The sequence below is a fragment of the Bacillus rossius genome, assembly GCF_032445375.1.
Source record: "Bacillus rossius redtenbacheri isolate Brsri chromosome 9 unlocalized genomic scaffold, Brsri_v3 Brsri_v3_scf9_1, whole genome shotgun sequence".
In the NCBI taxonomy this organism is placed as follows: Eukaryota; Metazoa; Arthropoda; class Insecta; order Phasmatodea; family Bacillidae; genus Bacillus; species Bacillus rossius.
This window is the reverse complement of record NW_026962012.1, coordinates 14,048,593-14,065,919: the sequence shown is the minus strand read 5'-3', so window position 1 is coordinate 14,065,919 and position 17,327 is coordinate 14,048,593. Positions and strand designations below refer to the sequence as shown.

The 17,327-nt window shown below is 40.1% G+C and overlaps 1 protein-coding gene across 1 annotated transcript in view; it reads right to left on the bottom strand.

Moving 5' to 3' along the window:
- The window catches only part of LOC134542717 (uncharacterized), an 80,853-nt gene that overhangs the window by 5,400 nt on the left and 58,126 nt on the right, over positions 1-17,327 (bottom strand). The window contains exons 9-10 of the mRNA XM_063387191.1: positions 5,046-5,193; positions 1,368-1,426 (exon numbers count right to left, since the gene is read on the bottom strand). Coding sequence (XP_063243261.1) covers positions 1,368-1,426; positions 5,046-5,193 — 207 coding nt within the window. The remainder of the gene's footprint in view (positions 1-1,367; positions 1,427-5,045; positions 5,194-17,327) is intronic.

The window sequence follows — 17,327 nt, the reverse complement described above, 5'->3', positions numbered from 1 at the left end:
ATGAGAGGAGGGGGAAGTAGTGTTATGTACACCTGTCACTTACAGCAATAAATCATGACAGAAATAATTCTATAAATATTACAGAAAAAAGTTCTATAAATATCACTTAATGGGCTAAACCCCCAGAGGAGCAGGGAGGGAGGGATAGGTAAAGGGGGCCTGGCCTTGAGAGAGGTAGAGAATAATATAAAATATGTTTCATGACTGATAGGGAGAAGGAGAGAGGGGCTAACAATGATTAATTGCCTAATATGCATAACCTTTATTGGTCCAGAAATCTTCTGCTCCCCCTACTTAAATAAATATAATAGAGTGGTTTGTAAATGAGAATCATACAGCTCACAAATGTTTAGAGACACTTAAGTAATTCTGCTGAAAACTTAACATTATTCGTTTTAAGTTATTATACATATACGTAATATTTACGACATATATGGCTCAAAGGTGTTGCCGAGAATATTAAGAGGCAATTGACTGCGAAATTTTTAATTCTTGCACCGTAAGATTTATATTTTATTCCCCTGGGATAGGCCAGAATCGTTTTTGGAATACGACAGCTGGACGGGGACTCAGCAGACTGATAGAGGATAAAACCATAATTTTTTATAAAACCCCAAATTTTGGCAAAGTAGCTGAGTAGTGATAGATTTTCAATAATAAAACCAATACATTTGAATGATTTTATGTTATCATAATATGATGTGATGAATTTATCCTCAATAATATTTCTCCCTCGCCTCTGGTATAGTATTTGAAACCTGAATATAATGGTTAATAAATGTTTGAAAATATAACTTTGCATAGTTACTGCAAATAAAGGACATATGGAAGTATAGTTTTTCTTTAATGTTTAGTCTGATTTGATGCCTCCCGGTTTTTAAGTAGTACGGCTTCCCTGTTGTTCATCTGCGGCCCTGTAAATGCTACATAATACACGTAAAGAAAATTATTTTTTTTACGAAATGTAAATTTTTTAATGTTTTTGATTGAAAGACAGTATAAAATTAAATCCAGGAATATATTCGTATAAAAGGAAATATATAACTTGTTTTTGTAACGTTCTGAACTGATACAAGTAAATCAAAAATTAAAATACGGACACATTTAAAATAATTAGGCTTTTAGCTGATTACATTTCACATTAACATACTTGCAATTGTGATTCAAGATTTTATTTTCCAACAAATATGGTTTAGCAAAACGTGTTAGTCTCCGACCCTCTAACAAACTGTACAGGAAGACATTGAACGTATCCTAGTCCAAAAATTGTAATCGACGTACTCTTAAAGTTTGATCGAGTTTTGTGCTAAAAAATACCTCTTGTTTCACGGGCGTTGCCATAGATCTTAAAGCCTCATGCTAATTACCTTTCTCCGAGAACAAATCCGTTGTCGTCAATGGTGGGAACTTTGTGCTGTGGATTCATCTGAAAAAAAAAATATTTTGTAATTTTGCCAATAAAGTTGTAATAATAGTTCTTTATCTTTAGATTTTTTAACATTAAAACTGTACAGTATCCTTATTTTTCATTTATTCTTCAAAAAGAACATGTCACATTCCCATAACTTGCATTTAGAGCTTACATACAAAAAAATATTCAATAAAAAAAATTAAATACAGACTACAAAAATTTTCTTACTTTAAATGTACAGTAAAGATAAAAAATATATATTAGTTGCTGAAAAAACTATTTATTCGCTAAATATCTATTAGAAATTATAATTAAATTGTGTATGCTTTGTAATAATCTTCATTTAACAAGATGGAATAGGGACTAATATTTTGTGCATACATATCTATCAAGTAATAGTTCTACGAATAACATGTTAAGCGTCCTAAAAATCCATATTTAACCAATTATTTCCACTCTAGTTGTTCTCTATGCTTCATATCAAAAGACAATGTTGTATATTTAATGTCAAAATTTCTTATGTTTATGTTTGATTAAATGATGTTCTCAAAACGTATGAAACATGCTTACCTGGAGTAAATGTAGACCAAAACTAATTCAGCACAGATATTTTAATACTGTATTTATTAAAAGGAAAAAAAACAAACATGCTTCTAGACTGTTGAAAATCTCTCAATAATACAAATGATAAATTTTAACATACATTTATTTATAACCTGATATCCTTTAAAGAAATTCCCAAAATAAATTCACTCTACATCTGTACCACCTTAACATTATTTATCAAAATATGCTATTGGCTAAAAAAAGAGTACAGTTAAATGATCGTTTCTTAGAATTTGTACCTATAGCAAGAATTTTCATCAGAAGGTCTGGACATCTCGTTATTATTTTAACAAATACAGATACAAGCGGTTTAGAACAATGAACTTGTAAACCTTGAGTGATGTCGTAATGTTTAAACAAAGGCGACACAGGTTACAGCCCCGTCTGTTTGACGAGTCGTGGTGGACTTGTGTGGAAGTGTGTGGTCTCGGTGAATAGATGGAAATAAGGGTAGCCGGTGCAATGTATTTCTAATGGAACTACGATATGATATATTACTCAGTTGTGACTTGCCAATCGCAAGGAATCGGCCATGTTCGGGCGTGTTCGCCCCTCGATGCCTATGATCGGGAGTTCGTCGACCATTACCGGTAACATTCGTTTTTTTTTTTTTTTTTTCATCCTCAAGTCTACACAATAGTTCACTATTTAACTAGTGTCTCCTAAGATGCACTCTAATCGTTATGGATAGTCAAATTTTATTGACGTGACAACGTCTAATAAATCGATGAACGCCGGCTGCACGCACGAAAAGTGTCCCGTTACGCACATTGTTCCGTTACGCTGTGTCCCGTTACGCTCATTGTACGCTTGCGCCTCATCTATCTCTCTTCCGCTCGAATGTTTATAAAGTGAAGTGAAAAGTTAATGTGGTTTTCATTGCTTATTACAACAACAATTTCGGCACTAAAGGTTAATTATTATTCTTGCAATTTAAAAATCTGATTACTAGCATAATTTCAGGTATTTATTCTTTTATTATTAAAATAAAAATAATTCAATTTTATTCATAAAGTATGCAATCATTTCATTAATGTTTTGTTATGACGTTGTCACGGTAAACTACCGTCCGTAAACCAACTTTACAGACAACCAATTTTTTTTATCGGTATTGGTTTCTACTTATGCAAAAATCTTAATAATAGTCCATATGAAGGATCATTAAAATGATTAAATAATTTTAAAAATATACATGGAGGTGGGCAGTGTGGCACTGACCTTGAGGAACTGCGGGGTCAAGTGCTCCTTGGCTCGGAGGTCGACGAGCTTCAGGTTGAGGTCGACGCCCACGGCCTTGGCCGCTAAGAGGGCGGTGTGGCACTGACCTTGAGGAACTGTGGGGTCAAGTGCTCCTTGGCTCGGAGGTCGACGAGCTTCAGGTTGAGATCGACGCCCACGGCGTGGCCGCTAAGAGGGCGGTGTGGCACTGACCTTGAGGAACTGCGGGTTCAAGTGGTCCTTGGCTCGGAGGTCGACGAGCTTCAAGTTGAGGTCGACGCCCACGGCGTGGCCGCTAAGAGGGCGGTGTGGCACTGACCTTGAGGAACTGCGGGGTCAAGTGCTCCTTGGCTCGGAGGTCGACGAGCTTCAGGTTGAGGTCGACGCCCATGGCCTTGGCCGCTAAGAGGGCGGTGTGGCACTGACCTTGAGGAACTGTGGGGTCAAGTGCTCCTTGGCTCGGAGGTCGACGAGCTTCAGGTTGAGGTCGACGCCCACGGCGTGGCCGCTAAGAGGGCGGTGTGGCACTGACCTTGAGGAACTGCGGGTTCAAGTGGTCCTTGGCTCGGAGGTCGACGAGCTTCAAGTTGAGGTCGACGCCCACGGCGTGGCCGCTAAGAGGGCGGTGTGGCACTGACCTTGAGGAACTGCGGGGTCAAGTGCTCCTTGGCTCGGAGGTCGACGAGCTTCAGGTTGAGGTCGACGCCCACGGCGTGGCCGCTAAGAGGGCGGTGTGGCACTGACCTTGAGGAACTGCGGGTTCAAGTGGTCCTTGGCTCGGAGGTCGACGAGCTTCAGGTTGAGGTCGACGCCCACGGCGTGGCCGCTAAGAGGGCGGTGTGGCACTGACCTTGAGGAACTGCGGGTTCAAGTGGTCCTTGGCTCGGAGGTCGACGAGCTTCAAGTTGAGGTCGACGCCCACGGCGTGGCCGCTAAGAGGGCGGTGTGGCACTGACCTTGAGGAACTGCGGGGTCAAGTGCTCCTTGGCTCGGAGGTCGACGAGCTTCAAGTTGAGGTCGATGCCCACGGCGTGGCCGCTAAGAGGGCGGTGTGCAATGACCTTGAGGAACTGCGGGGTCAAGTGCTCCTTGGCTCGGAGGTCGACGAGCTTCAGGTTGAGGTCGACGCCCACGGCCTTGGCCGCTAAGAGGGCGGTGTGGCACTGACCTTGAGGAACTGCGGGGTCAAGTGCTCCTTGGCTCGGAGGTCGACGAGCTTCAGGTTGAGGTCGACGCCCATGGCCTTGGCCGCTAAGAGGGCGGTGTGGCACTGACCTTGAGGAACTGCGGGGTCAAGTGCTCCTTGGCTCGGAGGTCGACGAGCTTCAGGTTGAGGTCGACGCCCATGGCCTTGGCCGCTAAGAGGGCGGTGTGGCACTGACCTTGAGGAACTGCGGGGTCAAGTGCTCCTTGGCTCGGAGGTCGACGAGCTTCAGGTTGAGGTCGACGCCCACGCCCTAGGCAGCTAAGAGGACGGTGAGGCACTGACCTTGAGGAACTGCGGGGTCAAGTGCTCCTTGGCTCGGAGGTCGACGAGCTTCAGGTTGAGGTCGACGCCCACGGCCTTGGCCGCTAAGAGGGCGGTGTGGCACTGACCTTGAGGAACTGTGGGGTCAAGTGCTCCTTGGCTCGGAGGTCGACGAGCTTCAGGTTGAGGTCGACGCCCATGGCCTTGGCCGCTAAGAGGGCGGTGTGGCACTGACCTTGAGGAACTGCGGGGTCAAGTGCTCCTTGGCTCTGAGGTCGACGAGCTTCAGGTTGAGGTCGACGCCCATGGCCTTGGCCGCTAAGAGGGCGGTGTGGCACTGACCTTGAGGAACTGCGGGGTCAAGTGCTCCTTGGCTCGGAGGTCGACGAGCTTCAGGTTGAGGTCGACGCCCACGGCCTTGGCCGCTAAGAGAACGGCGCGGCAGGGCGCACTGCCCTTCACGAGGTACAGGTCGATCCTCGATGCGCCGCTGGAACAGACGGTGACAGCTGAATGCCGGATACCCGAGTATATAGTTTTGATCAAAGTTTCCCGTGAAGCCTATAAGCAAACGGTAAAACCTTTATTAATAGCCCATTACATAACTATAGCGTTTTTATACTATATAAGAAAACTATTTATAGTTTATAAGAAACAGATTAATTTATTTAAAATTTTTAGTATATGTTAATCCAACTAACTTACCCACTTTTTTTATATTCACATCCACTGCCATAACAATTCAATAAATCACTTCTATTTAGATAGAATCAAATAACTTTATTTTACTAATTTCACTTTTAGCTTATTTTTAAAAGGATAAACGATAAACATATTTTAAGATATTATTTCAGTATGTGACGTCATTTGTTTATTTATTTCATTTTGTGGTACACAATATAATTTATTTAGTGTTATTATATATTTACGAACACACATCTTGAAAGCACAAATAAGTTCTCAAAAATTTTCTTACAGACACAATTTTCTATAGAAATGTTTGTCTACCGTTGTGCAGAATGTTTTATGCACGTGATATATACTTGCTTACGATTTCCTGTTTTCTTTCATTTCTGAAACAAATCATAAGCTTATCCATCAAAACATTCTGTTCACATTTCTGTTTGCAGTTGCCTTTTTTAAATATAATTTTAGCAAAAAGGGTAAAATTACTACGTAGTATTTAAACATGGATAAAAACCATATAGGATATTACAGCTTCTGAATAAAACACAAAAATTTATTTTTTTAAAAATTTAGATATTTGTGAAAACAGAATTTTTATTGTTTGCATAAGACGGTCAACCAATGGAAAAATATAACTGAAAACAAAAAGCTGTTCTCTATTTCAAACAGTCAGAAAATTTTGTCTTGGCTTCAGTTCCCGAAGAGTACAAGAGCATGAGCTAGGTGACAAAAAAATGAAATCATTTTTTGGACTGCGTGTCATCATACATTTCTGCTACGTTAAAGGTGGAGTCGCTGATGACAAAATTATTCATTTTGTGATGAATGTTTAGGCGAATAATGTTTACGACGCCCATGCATCACATGATCACCTCGTTAACATCGCGCCATGTTTAAAATAAAATGTAAATACAAATAAATAGCAATAATTTATGTATGTATGTATGTATGCATGCGCATTTATGTGTTCATAGATCATTTACGTAAGTAGTATGTAAATGTTCCCCCGAGCGCAGGCTTCAGGCTGTGGAGCCGAGAGCCGGTCCGCCATATTAGATTGTGACGTCACGGCGGCCATCTTGGATGAGTGTAACGGGACACCGCGTAACGGGACAAGTAGATCACGGCGGCCATTTTGGATCCGCCATCTTGGATGACGTCATTTTGTTTTCTCGAACATTCCAGCATTGTGTTATCCGCCATTTTGAATTATGAAGTCACCGTTGCAGTTTCCGTTACGATCGCCATCTTTAAAATCTTTATTTATAATCCGATTTTAATAAAAAAATTAAAATTTATAAAAAATTCATTTAATAAAATTTTTAATAAAATATTTAAAAAAACAAGCATTTACGACACGGAGCTCGGAGTCCTCGGTTCAAACCCGGCAAAGGCAAAAAAATTAAATAATGGCGACCGATCCAACCCTCACAGTGGCTGCAGGCAGACTAGCCCCCACCACTTTTTGCCATTCATATATATCGTCACCTAGTATGACGTCATGTCTGCCATCTTGTCTTCGATGCTGGAAGCCATCATCATTGTATCGTCGGCGAGAGTGCGCTGACGCCATGTTAGTTTAATTCTTATCCGCTAGAGTGCAGTAATCATTTATTACTGTGATACCCGCCATCTTGAAATTTGGACGCCATCTTGGAAATCCGTAATTATTTAGCTAGATATTCGGGAAAACTCCAACATTTATTAAATAAATCACTCATTAATATACATATTGATTCGATCCTGTCCTTGGATCGATACCCGATCGATGCAATAACGTTTAATTTTATGTAAAAAATAATAATTTCAATAAACCATGTTCAACATTTTTAAAGAGACTTTAAATCCTCTACTACCATCATCCTATCAGACATCAAGACCAACATATTGGTAATTCATAATTTTAATGCTAGAGATTCGGGAAAAAGTTCAAAATTCATTAAATAAATTTGTAATCTATATAATGATTAATAAGGTCGACTAAGGTCCTTGGTTCGATCCCTGGCCGATACAAAACAACTTTAATATTTTAAAAAAGTACCACTAAAGTGACAGGATTGAGAAAATAAAAACACCGCAAATTCTTTTAAAATAACTTTTATTACATACATTCTACACTACTACAAGTACAAAAAAACACAAATTACTAAAGTCTTGTGGATTTCTCGATGTCTGCATCTGCCACCCACGACTTAAAGCGAGGTGGAAAGCCCCACCACTTTACGTAGGACAGTCCATTTCTTCGTTTTATAATCTTCTTCACCAAGTAGGCTGAATCTCTTCGGCATAGAAGCCGCCATGAATAGGTTTGTGGTCCAAATTTTCCAGGTAGTAGGTCCTAGGCTCCGATTCACGAACATGTGTCACACGGAAAAGTTCGGGACTCCAGTTCGCAGTGAAACCTTTCTCGAAGATACCTTTCTGCTTTGAGATTCGCACAATGCCACCGACGTTAGCTTTACGCTTTCGTGGATCTTTCTTCTTCGTGTTGGAAAACACTGTTTGAAGCAGGCGATTGTCTGTTACATCCTTTGGCTTCATTTTCGTGGTAGAATGCACCGTGTAATTATACTCGCTTATTAGTTTCGGCAAGATGTCAAGCCACTTGTAATTTCCGTTAGCCGTGAACTGCCGCCACATCTTGGAACGCAAAGTTCTGTTAAACCTTTCGACAACGGAGGCTTTGACGTTACTTAATGTAGAGTAGTGTTTGATTCCATACTTCTTCATCAAAGCCTTGAAGGTCGCATTGTAGAATTCTTTCCCGAGGTCCGTTTGCAGGTGCGACGGTACACGTCCATCACGCAAAATACTGTTCATGGCCTTGGCTACTTCAGTTGCAGTCTTTGATTTGACAGGTCTAGCCCAAGCGAACTTGCTATAAACATCGATGACTGTCAACATGTACTTGAGAACTTTATTCAATCGGGAATATGGTATCATCTCAACAAGGTCCGCCTGGAATAAATCATCAATTCCACGAACTATGACTTTGCGACGAAGGTATTTTCGTCTAGCAGGAGCATGAAGTTCGCGAGCGATTCCGGTTCGACTCATTGTATGTAGCCGGCTTCCCTCAGTTCTTCAAGTATGGAGACTATTTCGTTGATGTGCGAATAGTTTCCTACACTAAGCGAAGCATGTAGAATTCTAAGGCGATCAACTAATTCATTAGGGTCGTCCCAATATACATAGTCAAATATCTGACCACTTTCTAGCTTTTTTAAACCTTCTCCATGTATTGCTTGTTCACTGAAGAGATTAGCGAGAATGTCGAAGTAGTATGTAAATGTATTTCCTAGATCAGGATGCAGGATGTGGATTGTGATTGTCGGTCCGCCATCTTGGTTTGTGACGTCACGGCGGCAAAAATTCCTCAAAATTCCTCAAAAATGACTCAAAATGACTCAAAATTTCCCGTTTTCGAGGGAAAAATTCCCGTTTCGAGGAAAAATTAGGATTTCAAAAAACCACAAATGTCTTTTGCCTTAGAAAGAACACAAATTCCTAAAATAGGCTTAAGCATCCTTAACTCAAGCCTCAGTTAAGCCATTTCTAGGAATAAGGATACCATGACCTTTGACCTTGACCCCGGCGGCCATCTTGGATCCGCCATCTTGAATGGCGTCATTGTGTTCTCGAAAATTTCGGTGACGTGTTTTCCGCCATATTGGATGATGACGTCACCGTTGCAGTTTCCGTTACGGTCGCCATCTTTAACTTTTTTATTTATTATCCGATTTTAATGAAAAAAATTCCAAAATTCATCAAAAAATTTACGTATTTGAATTCTGTTTGATTATATCGATGTACGTCCTTGGTTCGATTCCCGGCGAGAGTAAACAGTCGATCCTTCCTCCATGAAAGCTACCTAGACTGATCTACCAATAATACCAAGGTATATATCGTCAACTGGTATGACATCATGTCCGCCATCTTTTCTTCATCCACTGGAGACCACCATCTTGTTTTCGTCTGCTAGAGTGTGCCGATACCATGTAGTATAATTATCTGGTCACCATACTGTTGTCCTCAACTGTTGACATTGAACATTGACCTTGAACTTTGACCTTGACCTTGAACTTTGACCTTGACCTTGAACTTTGACATTGACCTTGAACTTTGACCTTGTCCATGAAATTTGACCTTGACCTTGAAATTTGACCTTGACCTTGAAATTTGACCTTGAAATTTGACCTTGAACTTGAAATTTGACCTTGACCTTGAAATTAGACCTTAACCTTGAAATTTGACCTTGACCTTTAAATTTGACCTTGACCTTGATATTTGACCTTGACCTTGAAATTTGACCTTGACCTTGAAATTTGACTTAGTCCTTGAAATTTGACTTTGTCCTTGTCGAACATAATGGATCCGACATTTTATGTTCAGTACATGCTACCAGGAGCTACCACCTGCTGGAGTATGCCATATTGTGTGTACTTGTATTATAGAGTACATTTCCATCTGGATAATTTTATTCTAACCCGCTACAGTGCAGTAATCATTTATTATGGAGGTGCCCCCGCCATCTTGAAGTTCGGCCGCCATCTTGAAATCATGTAATAATGTAGCTAGAAAAGCGGGAAAAAATCCAAAATTCATTAAATAAATTAGTAATCCGTATAATGATTGATTGGATCGACTTAGGTCCTTGGTTCGATCCCTGGCCGATACAAAACAACTTTAATTTAAAAAAATACTAAAAAAGTGTTAGGTTTGAGAAAATAAAAACACCACAAGTTCTTTTAAAAAATTTATTACTTAAATTCAATACACTACTACAAGTACAAAAAACACTGACAAATTACCAAAGCCTTGTGGATTCCTCGATTCAAACAGTCTTCTTATTGTACGGACTAAGACTTTTACATGACTTTAAATGTCTATCCGATCCGTTCATCACCACAGCTAGAGACGGACTGAAGTTCATAGCACTTATATATAGTCTCATTAGTCGGTACAACACATGAGTCAAATCAATAACCATGTTCATTATACGTCCCGGAGCATTTTTTATAATGACGATGTATGCTATCGAGACGTGAAATTAGTTTATTGCACTTATTGCACTGAAATTGTATTCTTTGAACATTATTAGAACAACCGCTTCTTTCATGTCTGCGAGAATTTGAGGTGATAGTAAATGATGCACCACAGTATTTGCACTGATGCGAAGTACGCTCTTCATTAATTGAAGTATTCAATGCTGATGAAACTTCAGCTGATGGTGGAACAGCACATATCGAAGTCTCCTTTAGTGTTGTCAGAGGCGTTGCCAACGGGATCTGCTCCAACATCGTCGGCGCTGACGTCATGGTTCCCGTAGTCGATTCTACATCCTCCATCGAGTTCGACGTTAAAGTCGGTAAAGATGCCATCGAAGTCTCAAGAACAGGCAATTACACGACTTATGCACCAGAAGAAACAAACTAGGTGATCCGTACACCGTCGACGGCAGTAACAAACTGAGCGTCCTGCTGTCTAGGACTCGTTTATATACATTAACCGGTTTGAATAATACGCTAGTCAAATCAAGAACAATTTACCAAAATACTAGAGTCAAAACAACATTAAAAAAATAGAAGCACCATCAAAAAAGGAAGCACATTTGGAAGCATCATCAAAAAAGGAAAAACAATAGGAAGCACCGCCAACGAAAAGGCAGCACATTTGGAAGCACCGTCATCGAAAAGGCAGCACATTTGGAAGCACCGACTACGAAAAGCAGCACATTTGGAAGCACCGACAACGAAAAGGCAGCACATTTGACAGCACCGACAACGAAAAGGCACCACATTTGACAGCACCGACAACGAAAAGGCAGCACATTTGGAAGCACCGACTACGAAAAGGCAGCACATTTGGAAGCACCGACTACGAAAAGCAGCACATTTGGAAGCACCGACTACGAAAAGGCAGCACATTTGGAAGCACCGACAACGAAAAGGCAGCACATTTGGAAGCACCGTCATCGAAAAGGCAGCACATTTGGAAGCACCGTCTACGAAAAGGCAGCACATTTGGAAGCACCGACTACGAAAAGGCAGCACATTTGGCAGCACCGACAACGAAAAGGCAGCACGTTTGGAAGCACCGACTACGAAAAGGCAGCACATTTGGCAGCACCGACAACGAAAAGGCAGCACATTTGGAAGCACCGACTACGAAAAGACAGCACATTTGGCAGCACCGACAACGAAAAGGCTGCACATTTGGAAGCACCGACTACGAAAAGGCAGCACATTTGGCAGCACCGACAACGAAAAGGCAGCACATTTGGAAGCACCATCATCGAAAAGGCAGCACATTTGGAAGCACCGACAACGAAAAGGCAGCACATTTGGAAGCACCGGTAACGAAAAAGGCAGCACATTTGGAAGCAACGACAACGAAAAGGCAGCACATTTGGAAGCACCATCATCGAAAAGGCAGCACATTTGGTATCTCCATCAACAAAAAAAAAGGAAAAAAGGAAGCACAAGTTACGAGATCTAAGTCTTAGTTAGAAATCAGAATACAAGAAATAAAAACATTAAATTCTTATAATTTAATTTATTTATTTTATTGCTTTACATTATACAAATTCAAGTAAAACAAGCCATTATTGTATGTAGCCAGCATTCCTCAGTTCCTTGAGTATGAAGGATATTTCTTTGATGCACGAATAGTTTCCTGCACAAAGCGACCCATGTAGAAGTCTTAGCCGGTCAACCAATTAGTTTGGATCTTTCCATGATGTGTAATCATTCACTTCTACCACCATCTTCCTTGCACCTTTATAATAAATATTATGATCTCTGGTGTCTTCCGTTTTACCACCAACCTCAGGGTAACTTTCATGTTTGAGACGGCGATCATCACAAGCTTGATCAGATTTATTTAATATATCACGTCGTTTCCACCGTTTTGGTTTCAGGACACCGCTACATTCTTCGATCTTGGCAGCTTTAGGTGCTTCATCATAATCTATGTCTTTGTCAACAGCCTCAGAGTCACTGTAACAATCACCGTTGAAGGAATCGTCTTCACCCAATTTACCGTAATAATTCGATGTTGATGATGTTGAAGTGTCTTCATCGCCTTCATGCTTCCTTTTTAGGAGTCCATCATTTTTACAAAGTAGGAAAGATCTACTTGAATTCGGCTGGAATATATTCTCACTTTTCACGTTAAGGATTCTTCCATTGTCTTCATTCTTCCGTAAATCATCAACCTCCTTCAATTTAAGTTCTTTGTCGAGATCGGAAGAGCCAAGAAAATTATTGTCGTAATGCAGATCACTCTTCCTTAGGCTAGTAGATTCATCGTTGTCCTCTAGCTTGTACGCAGGCTTGGCGCTACAAGTTCTGCCATGTCTTTTTAGGCTCTCTCTCCGCGTAAACGACTTGCTTCATCGAACACAACTTATCATATTGCGCAGTGGATTTTTAACACAGTCATTCTTCTCGTGTTGTCTTTTATTCTTTCTCAAGATAAACTCTTTACTGCAAAACTTACACCTATGTTCTTTCGATACAGCGTCAGATCCCAAATCGGAATTCATATTAGTTACTGAGACTAATGCCAGATACCAATTGAGTGTTTTAAATTAGATGCAATACTTAAATAGAAATTTTTTCATATTTCATCAGCGAGAATTAATATATCTCATGCAAAAGTACTTTATGCATGTAGTTCTGCTTTTCAACAACAGATGTCGCCACATGTTGCTTGCAAGTAAATAATATTTAGTTCTTTTATGCGGGATGCGGGATGCTCACTAACGATCGCAAAAGAAGGATGGCTTCGCTAGACTCCAAGGAAAAGGAAGTTCGTCTTGCATGTTGGTGCTCCACAGATGTCTCATGGCGTAATATTAATTTAACTGAGTAATGATATTTTTTAATTCCACCTGATAAAAATATTGCAAGTTTTGATTTAGTAGCAGAAATTATCGAATTAAATGTAACTCCAAATAAAATGACATGTCTCATCAGACAAAAAAAAATCCATGCAGAGAGTGGTTTCTCAGAATAGTCAGAAACACTTGAAGAAACAACAGGATTGATTGCAAGAACACGGGAAAAACCATCAAAATATTGACAAGAATAATCAGGAGCACACGGAGAAAACCACCATAATATTGACAAGAAGAATCGGAAGCACACGGAGAAAACCGCCACAAGTTTACTTTGATATCATAAAAATACAAAAAAAAATTAATAAAAAATTAAAAATAAAAACGGAAAAAATTCAAACATTCTGGCTTGTACTAGAACTCTAACTTTGCACATCAAAGAGAAGTTCACAAGCTAGCAGAATGTTTGAATTTTTTTCGTTTTTATTTTTAATTTTTTATTAATTTTTGTTGTATTTTTATGATATCAAAGTAAACTTGTGGCGGTTTTCTCCGTGTGCTTCCGATTCTTCTTGTCAATATTATGGTGGTTTTCTCCGTGTGCTCCTGATTATTCTTGTCAATATTTTGATGGTTTTTCCCGTGTTCTTGCAATCATTCCTGTGGTTTCTACAAGTGTTTCTGACTATTCTGAGAAACCACTCTCTGCATGGATTTTTTTTTTGTCTGATGAGACATGTCATTTTATTTGGAGTTACATTTAATTCGATAATTTCTGCTACTAAATCAAAACTTGCAATATTTTTATCAGGTGGAATTAAAAAATATCATTACTCAGTTAAATTAATATTACGCCATGAGACATCTGTGGAGCACCAACATGCAAGACGAACTTCCTTTTCCTTGGAGTCTAGCGAAGCCATCCTTCTTTTGCAATCGTTAGTGAGCATCCCGCATCCCGCATAAAAGAACTAAATATTATTTACCTGCAAGCAACATGTGGCGACATCTGTTGTTGAAAAGCAGAACTACATGCATAAAGTACTTTTGCATGAGATATATTAATTCTCGCTGATGAAATATGAAAAAATTTCTATTTAAGTATTGCATCTAATTTAAAACACTCAATTGGTATCTGGCATTAGTCTCAGTAACTAATATGAATTCCGATTTGGGATCTGACGCTGTATCGAAAGAACATAGGTGTAAGTTTTGCAGTAAAGAGTTTTTCTTGAGAAAGAATAAAAGACAACACGAGAAGAATGACTGTGTTAAAAATCCACTGCGCAATATGATAAGTTGTGTTCGATGTAGCAAGTCGTTTACGCGGAGAGAGAGCCTAAAAAGACATGGCAGAACTTGTAGCGCCAAGCCTGCGTACAAGCTAGAGGACAACGATGAATCTACTAGCCTAAGGAAGAGTGATCTGCATTACGTCAATAATTTTCTTGGCTCTTCCGATCTCGACAAAGAACTTAAATTGAAGGAGGTTGATGATTTACGGAAGAATGAAGACAATGGAAGAATCCTTAACGTGAAAAGTGAGAATGTATTCCAGCCGAATTCAAGTAGATCTTTCCTACTTTGTAAAAATGATGGACTCCTAAAAAGGAAGCATGAAGGCGATGAAGACACTTCAACATCATCAACATCAAATTATTACGGTAAATTGGGTGAAGACGATTCCTTCAACGGTGATTGTTACAGTGACTCTGAGGCTGTTGACAAAGACATAGATTATGATGAAGCACCTAAAGCTGCCAAGATCGAAGAATGTAGCGGTGTCCTGAAACCAAAACGGTGGAAACGACGTGATATATTAAATAAATCTGATCAAGCTTGTGATGATCGCCGTCTCAAACATGAAAGTTACCCTGAGGTTGGTGGTAAAACGGAAGACACCAGAGATCATAATATTTATTATAAAGGTGCAAGGAAGATGGTGGTAGAAGTGAATGATTACACATCATGGAAAGATCCAAACTAATTGGTTGACCGGCTAAGACTTCTACATGGGTCGCTTTGTGCAGGAAACTATTCGTGCATCAAAGAAATATCCTTCATACTCAAGGAACTGAGGAATGCTGGCTACATACAATAATGGCTTGTTTTACTTGAATTTGTATAATGTAAAGCAATAAAATAAATAAATTAAATTATAAGAATTTAATGTTTTTATTTCTTGTATTCTGATTTCTAACTAAGACTTAGATCTCGTAACTTGTGCTTCCTTTTTTCCTTTTTTTGTTTGTTGATGGAGATTCCAAATGTGCTGCCTTTTCGATGATGGTGCTTCCAAATGTGCTGCCTTTTCGTTGTCGGTGCTTCCAAATGTGCTGCCTTTTTCGTTACCGGTGCTTCCGCATGTGCTGCCTTTTCGTTGTCGGTGCTTCCAAATGTGCTGCCTTTTCGTAGTCGGTGCTTCCAAATGTGCTGCCTTTTCGTTGTCGGTGCTGCCAAATGTGCTGCCTTTTCGTAGTCGGTGCTTCCAAATGTGCAGCCTTTTCGTTGTCGGTGCTGCCAAATGTGCTGTCTTTTCGTAGTCGGTGCTTCCAAATGTGCTGCCTTTTCGTTGTCGGTGCTGCCAAATGTGCTGCCTTTTCGTAGTCGGTGCTTCCAAATGTGCTGCCTTTTCGTTGTCGGTGCTGCCAAATGTGCTGCCTTTTCGTAGTCGGTGCTTCCAAATGTGCTGCCTTTTCGATGACGGTGCTTCCAAATGTGCTGCCTTTTCGATGACGGTGCTTCCAAATGTGCTGCCTTTTCGTTGTCGGTGCTTCCAAATGTGCTGCCTTTTCGTAGTCGGTGCTTCCAAATGTGCTGCTTTTCGTAGTCGGTGCTTCCAAATGTGCTGCCTTTTCGTAGTCGGTGCTTCCAAATGTGCTGCCTTTTCGTTGTCGGTGCTGTCAAATGTGGTGCCTTTTCGTTGTCGGTGCTGTCAAATGTGCTGCCTTTTCGTTGTCGGTGCTTCCAAATGTGCTGCTTTTCGTAGTCGGTGCTTCCAAATGTGCTGCCTTTTCGATGACGGTGCTTCCAAAAGTGCTGCCTTTTCGTTGGCGGTGCTTCCTATTGTTTTTCCTTTTTTGATGATGCTTCCAAATGTGCTTCCTTTTTTGATGGTGCTTTTATTTTTTTAATGTTGTTTTGACTCTAGTATTTTGGTAAATTGTTCTTGATTTGACTAGCGTATTATTCAAACCGGTTAATGTATATAAACGAGTCCTAGACAGCAGGACGCTCAGTTTGTTACTGCCGTCGACGGTGTACGGATCACCTAGTTTGTTTCTTCTGGTGCATAAGTCGTGTAATTGCCTGTTCTTGAGACTTCGATGGCATCATTACCGACTTTAACGTCGAACTCGATGGAGGATGTAGAATCGACTACGGGAACCATAACGTCAGCGCCGACGATGTTGGAGCAGATCCCGTTGGCAACGCCTCTGACAACACTAAAGGAGACTTCGATATGTGCTGTTCCACCATCAGCTGAAGTTTCATCAGCATTGAATACTTCAATTAATGAAGAGCGTACTTCGCATCAGTGCAAATACTGTGGTGCATCATTTACTATCACCTCAAATGCTCGCAGACATGAAAGAAGCAGTTGTTATAATAATGTTCAAAGAATACAATTTCAGTGCAATAAGTGCAATAAACTAATTTCACGTCTCGATAGCATACATCGTCATTATAAAAAATGCTCCGGGACGTATAATGAACATGGTTATTGATTTGACTCATGTGTTGTACCGACTAATGAGACTATATATAAGTGCTATGAACTTCAGTCCGTCTCTAACTGTGGTGATGAACGGATCGGATAGACATTTAAAGTCATGTAAAAGGCTTAGTCCGTACAATAAGAAGACTGTTTGAATCGAGGAATCCACAAGGCTTTGGTAATTTGTCAGTGTTTTTTGTACTTGTAGTAGTGTATTGAATTTAAGTAATAAATTTTTTAAAAGAACTTGTGGTGTTTTTATTTTCTCAAACCTAACACTTTTTTAGTATTTTTTTTAAATTAAAGTTGTTTTGTATCGGCCAGGGATCGAACCAAGGACCTAAGTCGATCCAATCAATCATTATACGGATTACTAATT